Source organism: Melopsittacus undulatus, chromosome 1, assembly GCF_012275295.1.
Source record: "Melopsittacus undulatus isolate bMelUnd1 chromosome 1, bMelUnd1.mat.Z, whole genome shotgun sequence".
In the NCBI taxonomy this organism is placed as follows: Eukaryota; Metazoa; Chordata; class Aves; order Psittaciformes; family Psittaculidae; genus Melopsittacus; species Melopsittacus undulatus.
Window position 1 is genome coordinate 52,854,866 of NC_047527.1, and position 19,740 is coordinate 52,874,605.

The window sequence follows — 19,740 nt, forward strand, 5'->3', positions numbered from 1 at the left end:
ATGCAAGTATGGCACAGCAAATTTCAAAGATCCAGTAGACTAACAGACTAAGAGAATATTTTCATTTCCCAAAGACCTTCGATAAAAGACAGTTATCAAGCATGACGAAGGTGTTGCATTTCTCATCAAACATCAGAGGAAACAAGGGGTGACACAAAATTCTCTAAGTAACAAGGACAGGTGTGGCTACAGACAAGCTTGTCTTTCCAGGCATACACAAACAGTACTAAAAATCTTGACTTGCTCTAAAACAAAGGAATAGTTCTGTCTCCTATTGCTCACTAGCCATTTATTTGTACAACAGTGGAATGTACCTTCAACAGTCTGATCTGCAGCAAAGGCTGGCCAGAGGAAATTCAAACAAAGAGAACAACATCCAAGCTACCAGTGAGAACAATCAACAGTTTACATTTTGTCTGCCTATTTCCTGTTGGTAACATGTCACACCCATCACCATGGTACTGAAGTCCCTTGCTATTTAAGTGTCTTTTACCTCTTCCTAACAACTGCATACAATTAAGAATTGTGGAGTGAGGCCAGAGTGAAGCAAGTCAGCTATTGCAAGCAGGAAGTTCCATCTAAGGTACTTTTTTCTCCTCTATGAATTCCTTACAGTCAAAGAAAGGTATCCATCCTCTCCCTGCAAATCACTGCTGCCTAGCAGTTCCTTACTGACTCAGTGTCTGAGAATTCTGGAGCACTACAAAGAGAATCCCACTTCGTCTTCAACCAAGATGTCCTGTCATGGTAGGACCAGGGAGAACATGTTCACAGGACACAAGGCTGATCTGACACCATGAGTTATGACAGATCAACTACTAACCGAACTGCTTCACTTGAATCAAGGGTTGCCCTACTGTACAGTTACTTTGACTAGTTCAATCATAGTAACTCAAATACACTTACTTGGGCTAAATGCTGCAGGAGAAGAAAAGTTCTATGACTAGTACGTCCATAATCTACAAAACATGGTCTTCCAATATAAATCACTTTGAACTTTCTAACTGTACTTTTCCTCTCTCCAGTTAAAACCCAGACAATGCCCTTGAGATGCTGTCTGACAGCATTCAAAACTCGTGATGGGATAAGCCTTTGTGTTTCCTGAGCATTCAGGGGTGGAAATTCTTTCTGTAACTCTTTACACTTTTCCTCCTTCTGCAACTCTCCATGCTTTTTCCTGACCATGCTCAGTATAAAATGTGAAAGTGGTCTATGGGAGTAGTACTGAATGCAGCAGATTAATTCAGGAAAAGGAGTGTCGGTTTCAATGTTATTTAAGGTAGGTTTCTCTAATAAAACATACATACAAGCAAATTTAAAAAAGCAAGTACCCCTATGGACTAATCAAGCTATTCCTCCTGCAGGCTAGAGGAAGGAAAAGGTGGTCTCTTCCATTCAAATATCTGGGAACTGTTCAGGCACTATGGCAACAATATAAGAAAACACCTAAGCAAGCTTGTTTACCAGAGAACAACGTGCCAGCAGTCTGCATTATGGCTCATACACAATTCACTTATACATTAGTATATTTAGCTTTTGTGGAACTCATACTGTAGAATAATACATATTTGTTGTACTGTTACCATACAGGTGCCTGCTAGCTCCCCCACTCCCCAGTGCGATGAGGAGGAACACCGGAAAAAAAACATTAAAAAAAAACAAAATAAAAAATTCCCATACATTGAAATCAGAACAGTTTAATAAAGGAAATCAAAGTAAAATATAGTATCATTAGAATAATAAAAATAGGAAAGAAAGAGAGGAAGAAATAAGCAAGCAATATACAACTGCTCACCACCTGCTGAATGAGACCCAGCCCATCCTCAGGCAGCTATCAGCCCCTTCCAGCCAACCCCACCCCCCCACCCCCCCCAGCTTGTAGACTAGGCATGATGCTCTATGGTATGGGATATCCTTTTGGCTGATTCAGTCCTGCTGTCCTTTCTCTGCTTCCTCCCAGTTTCTTGTGCCCTTCCTCACTGGCAGAGCATGAGAGAGTGAAGTCTTTAATCGAGGTAAACATTTCTTAGGAACACCTAAAACATCAGTGTGCTTCTTCTCAGACTAAAGCCAAAAAACTCATCACTGTTGCACCAGCTGCTAGGAAGAAAATTGACTCTAACCCAGCTGAAACCAGGATACCTTTCAAAAACACTCTAGCAAACCAGTACTCTAAACTCTCAGTGCAGTTGTCCTACTGTTGCAAATGAACACCCTTCACAAACATATTTTGACATTTTGTTCAACCTACATCCTGAATAGGGTTTGAACACCATACTGCCATAAAGAACTACAGCATCCCTCCCACACCACATGAAACCACATTATTTTTTCTTATGCTATACCTTCTAAAGTAAAGAAGCCCTGATGTTCTGGGTTCCTTTAGGGGCAGCTGTTCCTGCCTCTCTCTTCCAAAGAGGGAATTGTTACATTAGCTCTCAAAGCAGAACCTATCCTTTCATCCAGTTCTGTCACAAGTCATCTCTCGCAGCTACTGCTCTTACAATGAAAGCTTCCTGCCCATGCGGGGAGAAAGTCTTAGCAGCAAAAGATACACACAGTAAAGAAAGGCATTTTATCTTCAACATGCTGCAATCTGCCACCTCCACAACAGGTCAGCAGTCAGAAACAACTGAACAGATACCAAGGTTTCACTCTTATCTTAAGCACTTAAGATTTTGGAAACTTCCAGCTCCTTCCTGCCTCTTTCACTCCTTTCTTTTCTTTTTTTTTTCACTCCAAGAGGAAATAAAAGGGAAGAGAATACCTGAAGCCCCAGGACAGAAATCAGAAGACAAAAGACAAACAAAATAAATAAATAAGAGGTTGCAGCCTTAATTGAGGAGCCCTGCCAGAGACAGGAACTTAAAAGGTAGCTGGCAAAAAGCACCATTTCCACATCAGAAAAGATGCTACTGGCCTTGTGAAGCTCAAAGCCTAGAAAATTACCCGTTCTTCAATCCTCTGCTAGATGTAATGGAGAAAACATGTGCAGCTGCATGAAGAAGGTTCATTAGCCTGTATCAAATCAAGCACAAACCTTTCCTCACATTATCTCCTCTCTAGGATCCTAAGAGACTGCTCAAGAACATGACTAACCATTCATTACCCACCTGAGACTGCTGAAACCAAAATTCCATGGGGACACAGCCGTCCACCTGAGTCTCACAGTTTCTGTGAAGGTCAATCACCACATTAAAAGACAAAGAAATGAACTGAAGAGTCAGGAGAATTAAAACCTCATCTCCAGGGGACAGAGATTTAACAAGTAAGCTACATTAGCATCAAAAAACTGTTACTAGATTCCCGATGGAACAGAATCTCAGTCCCACCAGAGAACTAATTCTAAGCACTAGAGAAAGTCTGCCATTCATTTGTTATTACTTTTTGCAATGCAGACATTCAAGATTGCAGATGACTGAAATACCAACCCAGCAATTCAAACTATTCAAACACTTTCACCAGAGCGAAGGCTCTGATGGAACCAAAAGGTCAGTACTGCAACACGGCACTGGAATATGATGTTGGAAATTTAGCTATAATCATAGTTGGAATTAAGTCTAAGAAGCGACATGACTTATCAGTCCGCACATAACAACTAACAGCATAACAAAATTTGCTAGTTCTTGTTCTGTGGCAAAGGAACAAAGGAACCACAATGCAAAAGCTTCTGATATTACTATGTACAGCTATGGGAAAGGTTAAGATGAATTTTAACATAATGAATGCATATTATGCCAATGTAATTCACTGCAAAAGAGTAAGAACTACAACAAAGCATCAAGCTGTGATTGTGATTTGACACCACAGGAAAATATGACTGATTTTAAAAAGAACAAAAAAAAATTATTTTTAAGTATTATGTAAAAAAAAAATTAACTGAAATTAGCTTTTATTTGGGAAGAAACCTGTGTGCTACCCAAAGTCTTAAGAATAATTTAACTAAAAGCATTCAAGTAACACAAGCTCACTGCTAATGCCAGATGATTTGCTGATCACCTGGAAAATGAACACCTCAATGAAAAAAACAGCTTCTGACATCCACAGATGCACACAGTATTTTCTTCAGCTCAGTTAGATAACTGGTTCACCCACAAAGAAGCCTACTGAGAGGAGAGGCTAGAAAGGTCTGTCTTCCCTTTCCAATGAATCAAAAAGAACTCTGTACTAAAACCAGAGGTATGTTAGGTCATAACTACTAGTTTCACTATTATTATTATTATTTTTAGAACTGTCTAATCCACTAGTAAAATCCAGCCACTCACACTAGATTTGCCAATTGTAAATACTATTTTAATATTAAATCTACAATCTACAATACTGTTAAACTCTTAGGCCAAGGAAAACAAGTTTACAGATGTGTCCATCTCTATAAAAACTTTAACACTGTCTAAACTATGCTTAGATATTAAAATACAATTTTCTGAATTTTTAGTCTAATTGTACAGAAAAAGGTAGCTATCACCATTTCTCAACATGACATAAGGTGAAGCTTCAGAATATGAATCTTAAGCACACATATAGTACTAGCAACTATGAAAAGTCCAAAAGTTGTATGCAAATGCAGCTGTTGGTTATCAATAATAATATTTTCAAAAAGCATACATGTAAAACAGTAAAACCAGTTATTAAAATTTCTTTTCTCACCTGACTTATATCACAATTAAAATCCCAAGTTAAATAAAGTTACCCTTTTTCCCCCAATCTGAATTCTAAATACAGGTGGCTCTATTTTCCAGAATACACATCCTGCACACATCAATGGACAGACTGAAAGAAGTCAGCATCATGGTACATTGATTTCACCTATCTGTACTGATCAATCTTCAGAAAGATCCAGGGGGAGAGCAGAGAGGAACACAAACTATCTAGGAAGAGTCATAAAGAACATTTTATTTATCATCAGCAATATGTAATTCTACAGCCCCATGTGTTTGCTTTTTAACCACTTTTGTTGCTTATCTTCTCTTCTGTATGTAGCTTATGCAGTTACATTATTTCATTTGGATTCTGTATGCACAAAAAGATTTGAACAAAAGCCAAGTCTTCCGCAACTTCTTTCCATATACTGTGCAAGATCTCAGACAAAGGATCAAGGAAGTCAGTAGTCCAAGCAGTCTTATGGGTAACTATGCAGCCGACATTGAATTGCTATCTCAATTTTGTGACCTTATAGAAGCCAGATGGGATGGGGAGTCTTCTGCAGGCTTTCACTTTGAATTTTCACCCTATTGCCTTTAGGGTGTGAGTTTCTGCCTTAGCAGGTATCACACAAAGATTCTTGTTAGGGTCACACAAACAAAACACAACGATATGTTACTTATTTAGGGGAGGTTAGAGTCAATAACAAAGTTGCCTTTCACAATAACTTATATTTAGGAATCAAATTTCTTTATAACCTTCTGTATGTTCAGCCAGGATATAGCCACTGAATTTTTTGTCTTGTTTTTTTACTTCAAACTACCAACTAAGAAGTGGCTGAAATCAGGAGAACTAGAATTTCTTTAACTACTATCATAGCCTTAATCATTAGGAGCTACCTCTACAGGAGCAAAATATTAGGTAAAATATAAGTACTGAAATACCCTATGTAGTTACCTATGTAACTACTTATAGCAGTCATCAGTGTAATGTACCACTAGGTGTAAAGTATGCATTCACCTCCAAAATAATTAAAAAAAAAAAAAAATCTGAGATTTCATTGGTTACCAAGCAACCACGAGCAGAAAATATGAAGCTTTTAAAATAGAAATGCAAACCAAAGCTGAAATTAATTATTTAAAAGTCAATCCAGCTGGTTTATCAACCAATCTCTAAAAGCCTTTCTTATAAATGCTCCTGTTTAATCTCTGACCTCTTAAACAAATAAACAAAAGGCAACTTTCAAATAGATGCTTTCCATAGCATATATTCTGAAAATCTCCCACTCCTCCAAAAGCAGATTTACTACTCCCTGCTGAAATCTAGAAATGTTTCACTTTACCTAAATATTTATCACGTTCTCTTTGGGAAATGGTAAACTTTCTTTTACAAGCAACTATTAAAATGATAATCCAAAACCGTAATTTACTGGTTTATATTTCAGGTTAATTGGAATCCGGTGAGCTGGCACACTAAATGAGAGGCACAAATTGTACAGTTATGCAGGTTGTTGATTAACTTTCCAGTAAAATACTTCATTCCAGAGACCTTAAAGATAAAGATCATTCAACAGCTGCTCTTAACTCTGCATTTCTAAAAAGATAAATAGACGCTTGGTTCATTACTTTTAGCAGCAACCATGCATTGCTGTTTGCTCAACCCCAATACTTTCTCCTGCTGCTTTAGAACACAACCAGTAAAAAGTATCTTATTCACCTTAATAATTCTTTCATTTTCTTTTGTATGCTTATTGTATTAGAAAAGTGAACCACACTGTAGACTGTAATTATAAAAAAAAAACAAACAAAAAAACAACAAACCAACCAAACCACTAATATTTTGTGATTCAGAATCAAACCTGGACTCACTGATAAGCTGCAAAGGAATGCCCGATCTAGTAAAACATCCTAAGCCATACGCCAAATCAGAGACCCAGCTTCAGATGTCTAATCCAGATCTTTACACATGCATCCCATATTAATCACTCCTGGTTTCTCCAATGTACCTCATGGATGTTTTCCTATTTCCTGATACCAGATCAATTTAAAAGGCCAAAGATTTATTATTTACTACTTAGGATCAATTGATCGGCTATTTTGAAAAGTGAACTATCTCAGTCTTCTTATAATTCATATAATTTTACATTTTCCTAATTTCCCCTCCTAAATTACACCACCATGACTACAGATACGCCTGCATGTCTTTTTCCTTGTTTGTCCCTAACTATAGCTTAGCACACTGAATAGCAGGACCACAGCTGGCAGAAATCACACATGCATAAAGGCTGCCAGCACTTCACAATTCTTTTCTCACAATGGCATTCTGCTACTTCAGGAATACACCTCTAAACCAGTGTCCGATGCTACTGCTCTAAAGAGCTATAAATATTTGAAATATTTACAACAGAGAGGTTCTGTAGGGTGGGATTCAGGCATAAATTGCCTGGAAAAAAAAACTATCTTTTTTTTTAAATTGTCCATTTCCTATATGCAACCATGAATTTGTAATCCCAAATAATGCATCAATTAGGAACACTTCCATAAATTGTGTAAGACCTGCTGTACATGGATACAAAACATTGTTATTTCAAAGAAATACCACTGCACAGAAGCAGCGCTTTTGACAAGATATGTACAGCCTCTCTGGTCTTTATGATTCTCCTCCAGCTCACACCCACCCCACAAGAACGAAAATCACATGAAATCCAGAACCACAGAAGACATCGTGTGACTGAACTATGCCCAGACAGCACACGTTGATTCATACAGATTCCTGGTTTTTCTCTTAAAAACACATATACAGGCATTGGGCTATTAACTTTTACCTACTTCCATCAAAATCTCAGTAACTTCTAATGAGATTTCAACTCTTTAGATTTCTATAGCACCTGCCTTCAGGATGCTCTCATCTGGACTGAGTCATATCTCTCCACACATATATTATTTCTTCATTTTTAAAGGCAAGACCATAACATCCAAACCAACACCAGAAACTGAGGGACTCAATCATCTCCCCAGTGACTACACATCACTTCTTACTTCAACTCCTGTCTTAGTCAACAAAAATCATGATTTAAGTGGAAATTTAAGAATGCACTTTTTGAAGTGTCACTTCTGAAGAAGTCCTGTAATCACACACAGTTTTCAAAGAGCTACGCTATCAATCTGAATTAACAAACAAAGCCCCACAGAAAGGCTCCTTGTTTGTGCGAGGCAACACATGATAAAAGCCTTTTAAATGTCAGATGACAAAACTGGAACAGAAGACGTAACAGTTACATTCTGAAAAGTTAAAATTACATTCCTCTAAAAACCTAAGGTATTAAACGAAAGGTTATCCTCCTGAGATCCCCTCTGGGGAGTGGACCAGAGTGCAGACACCACAGCAAACCAAATACCTTCAGACGGGAACAAGGGGTCTGTACGTTCCCGGCAGACTGCGAGGAGGCTGCCACCAGCCTCACCAGCTGCCTCCGCCTCCATTTCTTTCCATTTTCCGCCCAAAATTCATCCTCCTCTGCTTCCAAGGAGCTCCCTCAGTACTGACGTTACCACAGACGCCTTCTCACCTGAGTAACATCTCACAGTCTGCCCTGCCAGGCTCCATACCCCTGAGTTAGTAATTCTGCACCAGAGCCACTCTCTTCAATTCACACCCTGACATTAACTCTTTTACACACAGCTCTCCATCAGGGCCAGGAACAGGGGGCCTGAGGGGAGGGGACACACGGGCACACGGGCACAGACAGACAAACACACACACTAAATATATATATATATATATACAAAGAAATATATAGATATAAAAGGATCGAGCAACCCCCGCGCTGTATCCTCCGGCCCACCAGATTTCTCTTCCCCAGAGGCGTCCCCCCGAGCGGAGGCCATGAGGGGCCGCCACCGCCCAGCTGCCCGCCCGCCCGCAGGCTGCCACACCTCCCTGCGGGGCGGCCGTTAACGGAGCCCCCGCGCCCGCCCCGCCCCACCCCGCCCGCCGGCCAACGCACCCCGCTGCGCGCCGCCGCTGCCCTGCGGGGAAGCCCGGCGGAGCCCGGCCGGCCCCACGCGTGCCCGGGTGCGTGTCATGTGCACCGAGCGGCGCGGAGCATGGCCTCCTCCGCCTCCCACAATGCACCGTGGGTGCTCCCTGCTGAAGCCACTTCCTCGCCCGAAAGCCGCCCCACGCCGCGGCCGCCCCCCCTGCCCCACTCACATCCGTCGATCTCCTCCTGCAGGTCCTCCTGGAGCAGCGACAGATCTGCGGGAGACACACCATGTGCCAACGCGCCCGGAACGCCGGCCCCGCCAGCCCCCACCACGCGGAACCCGGCCCGCCCGTGGGGCCGCCCCCCGCCACTGTTGCCACCGGGCTCGCCAGGCTGCGCCCCCCGACCCGCCCCCGACCCGCAGCCCCCCGCACTCCGAGCCGGACAGCGGCGAGGACTGCTTCCGAAGCCGGGTCGGGGGAGAGGAGGGGGGGGAGAGGAGGGCTGGCGCCTCACCGGGGAGGCGGCGTGTGTGGAAAGGGGGAGGGGGGCGCTACCTACCCGCCATCTTGCTGCAGCCCCCGCGGGGCGCCGGGCTACATCTAACCCGCGGCCGAGCTGCGAAGGGGGCAGCGGTGTGGGCGGAGGGACAGGCCCCGCGCAGTCCAGGCCCCGGGCCCGGCGGCGTCTCCCGAGTCCCCGGGAGAGTCGCGCAGGGAGGAGGGAGGGAGCGGGCGGGCGGGGGAAAGCGGGAGGAGGGGTCTGGGCCGGACACGCTGCCCCCGCCTCCGCCCGGCGGTGCAGCGCTCGTTCGCTGGCAGTGGCGGCCGCGCCTCCCCGCCCATCGCTCTGACTCACGCCCGGAGCCGCCCGGCCTGGCTCTGTCCGCGGGGAGCAGGGCCGGGCACCGCCGGGACATGGCCCGTTCACCTGGCGTGCCCCCATCCGCCATCTCTTCAGTGAGCCCTTTCTGCCGCCCGCCGAGGGGCGGGAGGGCAGCGGGGCTGAGGGAAGGAAGCACTGCGATGACGACCCTGCCCCGAACGGCCCTATTCGGGCATTGTGGGGTCAGCCGGAGGGAAGGGACCCCACAGCGGAGCCGCCCCTCAGAGGTCCGCCTCACCTTGGGCTGCGTGGGGTGGCTTCCAGACTCGAAGGGTCTCGGTGTTGCCGCGGAAGTACCTGCTTCAGGCCTTTTGAGGTCACTTGGAGAGAAAGGTCCCCTTAGAGGCCGCCACCCTCACCTTGCTCAGAGCACCCTCCTCGTGTGAACTCCGCGTATCCGCAGCTGGGAAACCGTATCTTAACAACACAGCGTGTTCCCCGCTTAGAATCATAGAATAGTTAGGGTTGGAAAGGACCTCAAGGTCATCTAGTTCCACCCCACTCCCCCCCTCCCCCCCCCCGAGTTCTGTTTTAAAAACAACTCAGTTCAGGGGTACATACACACAAAAATGGCCATCATTTTCTGCTTTTGTTTGCTGTACCTTATGTTCAGTGCTGAAGGTTGCTGCCCTTTTCACTGTTCCGATAGATTTTCTGCTGTAAGTTGGAAGATTTAAAGTGTTGGATAAAACAAATACTCTAGTTGATGCCCAGAGCACTTGATAAAGGACCATTACTGATCCTGGTGCTATTGGGTAGCAGCAGTATTACTGATTATTTATTATATTGTTATTATACTTATTATATATTAACAGTATTATTGATACTGGTTTTGAGTCTTCCACTGCCTTAGAATCATAGAATAGTCAGGGTTGGAAATGACCTTAAGATCATCTAGTTCCAACCCCCCTGCCATGGGCAGGGACACCTCACACTAAACCATATCACCCAAGGCTGCATCCACCCTGGCCTTGAACACTGTCTTATTTTTATTGCTGTAATAACTGATTAAGATGTTAAGACACATAAAAGCCAAATAAGTAATTTTGCATAGTTTAAAATCAAACAATTTCAGTAGCTCTGGTTTTAGCTGAATGTTTAATAGCATGTCTTGTAAGCTCCTTTTTTAGCATACAGTTCTTTTTATTTTGTAAGTTGGGCAAGGATGAAATCTTTATTGTTATTTTCTTCTCCTTGCCGTATTGGCTGAAAATGTCTAATCTTCTTTTAAAATGCACACATCCTTTTCCCTACAATCCTGCAAACAAGCTCTGTCCTGTTTCATACATGTTCAATCCTTAAATGACTCACTAGGGCCTACTAGATACTGATTATCCTACGCTTGCTATTATTCAGATACATAACCTCAAAATCTGAGTAAACCAAGTAAATTCGCTATAACTAAGTTATATGAACTATGCTATTCTCTGCCAGGGTAGTTCAGGAGGAGATTGAGGGGAAATTCTTGACATCACAAATTGCTGGCTATAATAGCAATAGAGCTAGACCAGAAAAGTGTACTTGAAGATTCAATTTTTATTCTCTCTATTAGCACAAGTTATTTCCAGGAACACTTCTTTCCCCTCTACATCTTCCACCACAATCAAGGCCTAGGTTTGTTTCCTCTTCATTCAGTATCAATAGACTAAAATGTGATGGATTTAGTTTTACTGAATCGAGGGGGTCGGTTCCTTTTTTCAGCTGCTTACAAAGAGTTCACAACATACACTAACCATAGATTACTGTGGTCAAAGCTACCGTAACCATTATTATTATCATCAGAATGAGAAATGGAACCTTAATGAGATACATCTACGACAACCGGGTTTATAATTTGAAATGCACCAGAATTACTGCTCTCAGAAGTGTTAGTTATCATCAATTAATTATTGCCTTATGAGGCAATGGTATGTAATGGTCTTAGGTATTTAGTATTTTGTTATTTCTATGCATTTATTAAATAAAGCAAGGGAAAATGATGATTGCAAGAAAACATGCTTACATAAATTCATATAAATGAATTTTGGATCTTCCTATGTGCATGTTATCTTCTGAAGTGGCGGTTAGCTCTTTCCCTGTAGGCAGGACTGTGTAGTATTTAAATAGCACAGATAACAAGGATCAGGGTGATTTAGCCTCACAAGACAACTACAACTGTTCAGGAATGGCCTTTTGTTTTTTTTTTGCTACTTTACCTATAGAACGTGAGACTGTTCCTCGGGGGCAGTTGGTCCCAGCACCATCACTAGCAGCCATCAGGAAAGGTGAGTAGAAACTCTGTGGCAAAACCTTTGACTCATATGGTGACACACACAGATGGGAAAAAAATCATAAAAGAAAAAATATTATTTGGCTTCATGCCAACACAGAATGCAAAATCCCCTTAATGAATAAGTAACTAGGTATTTCTAAACTTCTGGGCCTCACTAAATCCCCAGGTGCTCCTTAAGGGCCTGATCCAAAGGTCAAGTTGATGGTCGGATTCCCTGCCACTGGTCACAAGCAAAGCAGATGAGAGACCCTGTAAAGCTGACTTTCAGGCAGTGTGAGGAACTGCCTTTCTAAACTAATTATGAAAGAAAATTTTCATAACAAACTTACTTTATTAGACAAGTCTCTCAATGAGCAAGTAATGTAACACCTGCCAAAAGGTTCTAGCGGATTGTGTGCTGGAATTCTCATTGTCAGTTTGAGTACCCTTACAGGCACTAGGCAGTGAAAAACCTGAGAAAGAGATAAACTTGTATCTGCGCACACTGTATCATGGAAAAACGCACTATGAAAGGTGGAAGCCAAGGCTATGGATGGATTGCTACAAATGGAAGATTATTTGGCAAGATCCTGTGCATGGGATAAAAGACACCTGCACTGCTGTCTACATGATGTATCTCAAAAAAGTCCATAGCAATCAGCAAGACATACAGTATTTACATAATGTACTACATAAATCCTTTCAAACCTACACAAGTGACCAAGTTAGACACAAGATACCCAACATCCATCTAGATATACTTGCAACATGTTGTTCTGTAGTTGGATTAGTGACATATCCTCAGTCAAAACCATTCCAAGTAAAAGAACCTCAGGCTCAAAAACCCTGCAGCCCCAGGAACTCACCCATATTATCTTGTTATATTATTATGTAGCATATTATTATCTATTTTCTCTCCTTTGCTGTGAAGCAGCAAGTCTGGTCAGACAGCAGTGCCAGCTTTTAATGTCTGCATATTAACTAGCTTTGCATTTCTCCCAGGCTACCCTTTGTGTGTGGGAAGAGAATCCCATAAATATCTGCACAACCATCTTGCTATCCTCCTTCGGATTCCTCCGCAAAGCTCTTTTTTCCTGTAAAGCTTACAAAAAAATGTATCAGGGTTAGACTGCTGCTGCACCAAGACAACTGCTTATCCTCTTGAGCAATACTGACTCATAGTTTTCTTGTCCACCCCCAGGATCCTGTCTGCATGTATATGTTGTGCTTTAAGGTTAAATTATACACTCTTTACTTTTTAGAGCACCTCTTTATTCTTTACACAATACCAGAATTGGCTGATGACTAAATATACAGATTTAGATACATATACACACATGCAAGCACTGGGGGACCTATAATAGCTATGGATACATATGAAAACCTGGGGACTGAAGTCTGGGACACAGTTGATTTGCATTTGAAAATATAGTAAAGTGTTTCTGCCAAAAAGAGGTATTCATATTAAAATCTTTCTTCTGCATTCCCTTTTCTTTCCTTCTCTCCTTTCTTTCCTTTTCTCCCTGTTCTTTTTTTCCCTTCCAATAAAAATATCAGGGGTTTTTGATACATCCCTTGTGGTTGTGGAAGTACCTTGTGCAGCACTCAGTTTTATTTCATTTTCCCTCTTTCCTGGGTAAGAGTTTGAGCTGGTGGCTACCTGTGAACCTTAACATCAGAGTCTAGCTGCCACTGCTCCCAGTGAAGGCCTCACAGAAGGATTAGAAACACATTAATATGCCAACTATTAATAAATTAACACCTAAATTTGCTGACGAAGAGCTTGGTTAATACAAAGATAAGTTTTCCTTGTGGGTTCCTCAGGTCATTCCATGACAGCAACAAATTCAGTGACAAGTTCAAGTGATGCTCAGACCTCTGGAAAGTAGGAAATGCCCACCTGAGGTGCATCCTGGTGTAACATTAAGGCTGCACCTGGAGCTTGCAATGGCTTTTGGCATTAGTTTGCAAGCAAATCTGTTGTATGACAGTAGTAGCTGTGTGGGCAAAAGGAAGAGACTCGTAAACCAGGAGACAAGTCTTGGTGCCTCATTTTATGATCAAGATCACTACCAGTGGTGATATCCCCAACTCCTTTTCAGCTATAGATGCGGGGGGTGGGGTGGGTGACCTTTATAACAGGCAAGTGAAAGTCTATGTATTTCATGCCACAGGTGCTGAAGCTCACAGTGAAAGAGGACGAAAGATTCATGTATCAGAGGCTGTTTCAGGTAGTTGGGTCTCAGTGTTTGAGTGCAGTGTACGTACAAGATTCCTCATTTACTGGCACACACCTGGCTGTAGGTTTTACTTTATCAGAGCTGTAGAAGAGCTCTGAGCTGCTGTACTTCAGGAATCTTGTTATGTGCATTCTATAGGAAGGCTGAATCACTGATAAAACAAGGCAGAGTTCAAGTTGTACCAATGAACCTCACCTCTGGATTTCCTGGTTCTTTGTGTCTCACCAACATACTGGGAGGAAAAAAGACTGGGCAACCAGAAAATTAATTTTTTCCTCACTGAATTGCCTGTTGAATGTATTATTTATTAATCATAGAATCATAGAGTAGTTAGGGCTGGAAAGGACCTGAAGACCATCTAGTTCCAACCCCCCTGCCATGGGCAGGGACACCTCACACTAAACCATATCACCCAAGGCTGCATCCAGAGAGAAAAGACTCTGATTCTGGGCTATTTCAAGAAATTACAGAAACCACATATATGCGCGGCTGGGATGCTATCGTGTTGGATACTGATATACCCAACCCTTCATCCTAGACCTCTAGATCATTTTAAAAGGAAATAAATGCCATTAATCTCATCTTACGGGGTAAAGAACAGAGAACAAAAGAAGCAGTGTTCAAGGCCAGGTTGGATGGAGTCTTGGGTGACATGGGTCAATGTGATGTGTCCCTATCCATGGCAGGGGGGTTGGAACTAGATGATCTTAAGGTCCTTTAAAACCCTAACTCTTCTATGATTCTATAATGTGCCTGATACTGCGTGAGGCCTGAGATGGAAAACAGCAAATAAAATAAAACATAAGCAAAAAAAAATTGTGCTGTTTTTCACTGTCAGATGCCATTACATATATGACAGGTAGCAACATAATCTCGCATGGTTCCTTATGTGCCAGCTCTAAGTCATATGCCTGGCCAGACCCCACCTCCCTGAGAGACCTGCCCTTGAGTCAGCCAGGTTTTCCAGCCTTCCTCAGCCCACACAGTCTCCCTTCCCCACCCAACCAGTCCCTATCTGGTAATACCCAACCTGATTTTCAGATTAATATATTTGCATTTATTCGCTCCTTCATTTCCTGGTTTACTGAGTTTAAATTTGCATCTCTCTAGGTCTGCTTAGATATTGGCACATACAATCAGCTCACACTCTTCTTCCTCTGAATCAGAGATGAGCTATTCAGATCCCAGAACACACCTCAGAGGGACAAATGGGACTGAATTATCACTACCACCGAACCTGCTCTTCCTTTTGGTGGTTGTCCTCCAACATCAGTTTAACATCCTGCCAGCTGGCCCCTTCCTATGAATCTTTCTCTTATTAATATAGCACCAGCTCTCCCCACCCTCTTGCTGCTCCATCCCGAATTCTCAGCAAGCTGCATGTACAGCACTTTTAATTCTGTTTTTTTTTTTTCACCAGTTTTTGAACCTTCTTAGTGTTTTCTTATGCTCACATTGCATTTTTCCAAAGTAGAATTGAAACAAAACTCCAAATCCAAAGCAAGGGGGTCTGGCAGCCTATCTGCAGGCCTTTTTCAGACTTGAGTTGGTAAACAGTAACACTGTTTCCCACCACGTGTGAAACCTAGCTGGCTGAAGTCTTCTTGGCCACCTTATTAAGCCAACAACACTGTAATCCATTTAGTCAGGGAGAAGTTGGTTCTTGCCTATGCAGGCAGCTAAGCTGTTTTTTGCTGATCTGAAGGGTAGTAGGTGCCAGTGGGATGCATGTGAGGAGAATGATTGCTTTGGGATATGGCTTGTTATCCCGGTCTGTGTGATTGCTAGGACCTGTCAATCCTAAAAAATATGAGGGGTGGAGAAGTCAAGGGGTTACATTCTAAGAACTCTTTGTTTAGATAACCCTGCCTCTCCTAGGAAGCACACAGAATTTCAGGGTCAGCTATACACGTGTGTTTTAGACCTTTGGAGGAGTCCATCTTTAGATGTGTGTACAGTCTTTTGAGGGCAGATGTGAACTCATCCTGCTTCTGCTCCAACTCAATCAGCAACAGTGTAATTACATTTGAGGTAACACTGAGCTGAAGCAGATATATGGACAGACAGTGGCACCACATTTGGAAAGCAGATAAATATTCGCAAAATATAACAGAGGTCCATTTGCTGAAGAAATAATTGAAATCCAAATTTTTGTTCCTTTAAAAATGCAGGCTGAGAATATTCTAAAAGACTCAATGTCTGTTTTATTTACAGTGTTAGAAAATGATCTACAGACTATGAGCAAGGATTGTATTAACAGGAAACAACCACTAAAAAGCTACTCAAAATAAGGAGGACAACTGAATGATGGTTCTTGACATGAGCTGGTTTCTATACAGAACTTCTCAGCTATTGAACTGGGAGGGAATCCAAAGCACAAAGTGTTTTATCTGAAATAAATGTACTGAAAACTAGAGGGGATACAGATAAACATAAAACCCCATGTATAACCTCTGAGGACGATGGTGACATAGTATGAGTTATGAAATATGACAATATACAGGGCCATATGGTTTGTAATAGCAAATATCAAAAGTTTAAAGAGCTGTCTGGTTAAAAAATAGTGCCTTTGTTTAATTAAATTCCCTAAGATGTGAAAGGGCAATTACAGTCCTAAAGCAACTCCTGGCTACACTCATTGTCTCAATAATTTCCAAAGCAACTTTGCTAACTTGATATATAAATGACCATTTCCTTTCTTTTTTTCTGCCACCATATAGGGCTTGAACCATGGGTGCTTGGTTGTATTACAAAGGTAAGCTGCAGTATATTTTAACTGTGGGAACAAGTTGAAGGGGGTGAGGTGTATTACAAAGCTTTACATTCTGGATTTTGACTTCTTGGATTCAAGCACTGGCAACGTTTCAGGTTCAAAGGTTTTTGTTTAATATGAGATTTAATGTGCGTAGACTGTAGCATTGCCAATAATATCTTGAACTGAGTGAGTTTTATTGGGTGATTCATAAAGAAAGTCAGACAAAGTATGCACAGTGGTATTGGAATGTGGGTGGGATCAAAGTAATTATTTAGTGGAATATGTTTGTCAAGCTCAGCATACAGGAAATCTTCTTTCTGAATAAATATGGATTTAGCCCATGAGAACCTCAGTATATTTCCAAGTGTCATTTATTCCAGTGAACCCCAGTGAAAATACCAAAGTAAAAAGAGAAAGCTGCATCATTCACCTTCAGATATTCCACTGACAATGAAACTACAGTCAGACTTGTTGGGAGTAAAGGGCAGGAAAGTTAATCAAATAAAAAAAATAACATTGACTTAAAAGGACACTGCCTGCAGTTCCAACACAGAAGAAAATTCTATCTGTTCTCTATCAGGTTGGTTGCAACATTTTTATGTAAATACAATTTTGCTATTAATTGAGCATCCATAAGCCTGATGAACTGGGTTTGCTGTGATTGCACATTTGCATGCACATACCTCACTCTTTCTGCAGTCTTCCTGTTCACATCTCTTTCCAGGCAGCATTTTGAAATCCACAGAGTTGATTTTGTTTCTGAGACTAAGGAGCCACTTGTACTGAGAACAAGGAGCTCTAACATTGGGCAACTGAGTCTTACTTGGAGGGGTTTATACTGGTATGAGTGATAGTGTTGTCCTGAGTTCAATTATTGAAAAGCAATTACATTTATAAAACATCTGTTTTAATATATTATGTTTAAATTCTTTTTGGGTCCTGATCAGGAATTATGTCTCTGGATTTTTTACACTGCTTGCTAAACAGTAGCCTGCTGTTATCCCTGTTTTTGACATTTTGATGCTCTTGGAGGGCATAACCACCTTGGAAGCCTGGCCATGCTTTCTTACAGCCCTGCAGGGCTGAGGGATGCCACGGTCTGATCGGCAGAACCCCTCCACTCTTGTCAATACCCAGAGGGTAGCATGACACATGCCATACCACACAGTGTACATGCACTGTACATCATGGAGGCAGAGAAGACAGGCTTTCATGTTCCAGTGCCATTTTTCAATGCCTTGGTATTGTTCAGTGGCTAAATGACACATTACAGTGGTCCTAACTGCTTACGTGGCAAAATCCATGTATTTGTGAGGTAGGACAACTTACTGGAATAAAGGAAAACTAGCAAAAGGAAGGCTGAGGCTACCCTGTTTCACAAGGAGGAGTTTTATGGAGGAGAGGGAGCTTTCAAGACTCATATTCCCACAAACGGGCAGAATCACAGAATGGTTTGGGTTGGAAAGGACCTTAAGATCACCCAGTTCCAATCCCCGGCCATGGGCTGGGATAAGAATAGGATAAGGTGAACTCTCCTGCTAACAGGAGCTAAAAGAAAGACTCCAGCTTTGACCCTATTCTGGAAAAGATTTGGTATAGGAAACAGTGCAGATATAATATTTTCAGAGTGCTTTCTGCCTTTGACTTTGGAAGGCAGTCTGCTGTTTTTAAAGACCTGTGTATAGAGAATTAGTACTCTGCAGATGCTATTTAGTTCTCTAAACCTAACAACTGTGTTTTTTAAAGAGTATGAATGCCATTAACCCGTAAGTTTATGGATCAGCTTTAAAATAATACATTACATCCTTTCACTCAAACGTGCTTTAAGATTTTAATTAGATGAAGTACACAGGGAAGATTTTAGTTTGTAATTTGCCTCAGCAAGAAACAGATGAAACACAAAGCTGTGCTTGCTGTGGTGTCCTTCATTAAAAGTTAATCTGTACAGTCCTCAGAATTGTCAGGAAACAGAACTACGTTAGGGTATTAGGAACTTGAGAATAAAGGAAAAGTTCTTTCTCTTGGAAAGCTCCAGTTTAGATGCCTTAATTATCTCATGGTACTTTTGGTAAACAAGCAGAAAAGCATGCCATCTACAGCATGCCAGCGCAAGTTAGAGGAGAGGCAGTGAAAGTTTGGCTTATCTTGAAAAGACAAGCTGCTAGAGCAATTCTGTTTCTTTGATCCAGAGACAGAGATTTCATAAAGATAGAGCTGGGAGCAGCATGTCTTGCTTTAAGATAAGCTTTGTGTGTTCTTAGCCCTAAAAATCTCTGCATCCTTTTTTCTTCCACATTTAGCTCCTTAGATGCCACTAACACAGCATATGTACCTTGAGCCTGACTACTTGCCTATTTTACTTCTTCCCTTGGGCTGGATAAACAAACCAACCAGCCCTCAGTTTGAGCTTATTTTTGAAGTGACCAGCCCAAGAATAGGTGTACAACAGGATTCCCTCAAAGGAATGCTTATGCCCTTACCCCTGTGTTGGAATTAATAAGACATTATGGACTTGCTATGGGATAACACACCCAGTCAGCTCTGTGTTTTCATAGAAGTCTTTGAACTCACACAGTGTTGTTTACCTCCCCTTCCTGCAGGATAATGCAGGACAGGAGTCCAAATTTTTCTGCATCCTCTGTGCAAATCATGTGGGACCCAGGTCCCCAAATCCTCTCTTATTTCCAGAGATCTGACTTCCTCACTTCCCAGGTTGCTGTTTGTTCTGCAGCCACAAGCAAGCACTACGATCCAGGTCACACAGATGCCCAAGGGCTCCCAATTCACTGTGTAGGAGTCAAAAGAGATAGACCCACCGATGTGTAGTTCATCTAAGCATTTTTGGAAGAGGCATTAAAGACAATACACATGCCCAGAAGTTCAGTGAATTATAGCAGTTTGAATAAAGCCGAAACTGTCCATGGGCTAAGCTCCTCCCTTTCTAATGACTGCATGAACACCTGGACCAAGGGGCTGGACACCA

The 19,740-nt window shown here is 42.1% G+C and overlaps 1 protein-coding gene across 4 annotated transcripts in view; it reads right to left on the bottom strand.

Annotated features, from left to right (window-relative positions):
• PPP4R1 (protein phosphatase 4 regulatory subunit 1) overlaps nt 1-9,348 on the bottom strand; it is a 60,841-nt gene extending 51,493 nt beyond the window's left edge. For 3 of the 4 annotated variants that reach the window (XM_034060789.1, XM_034060781.1, XM_034060775.1), the window contains exons 1-2: nt 9,188-9,348; nt 8,854-8,898 (exon numbers count right to left, since the gene is read on the bottom strand). In XM_034060789.1, the coding sequence (XP_033916680.1) occupies nt 8,854-8,855 (2 nt within the window). In that variant the 5' untranslated portion in view covers nt 8,856-8,898; nt 9,188-9,348. Of the gene's footprint in view, nt 1-8,647; nt 8,727-8,853; nt 8,899-9,187 lie in introns of those variants that run through there. The other variant, XM_005153606.3, reaches the window with a different exon arrangement.
• Between the last annotated feature and the right edge of the window lie 10,392 nt (nt 9,349-19,740).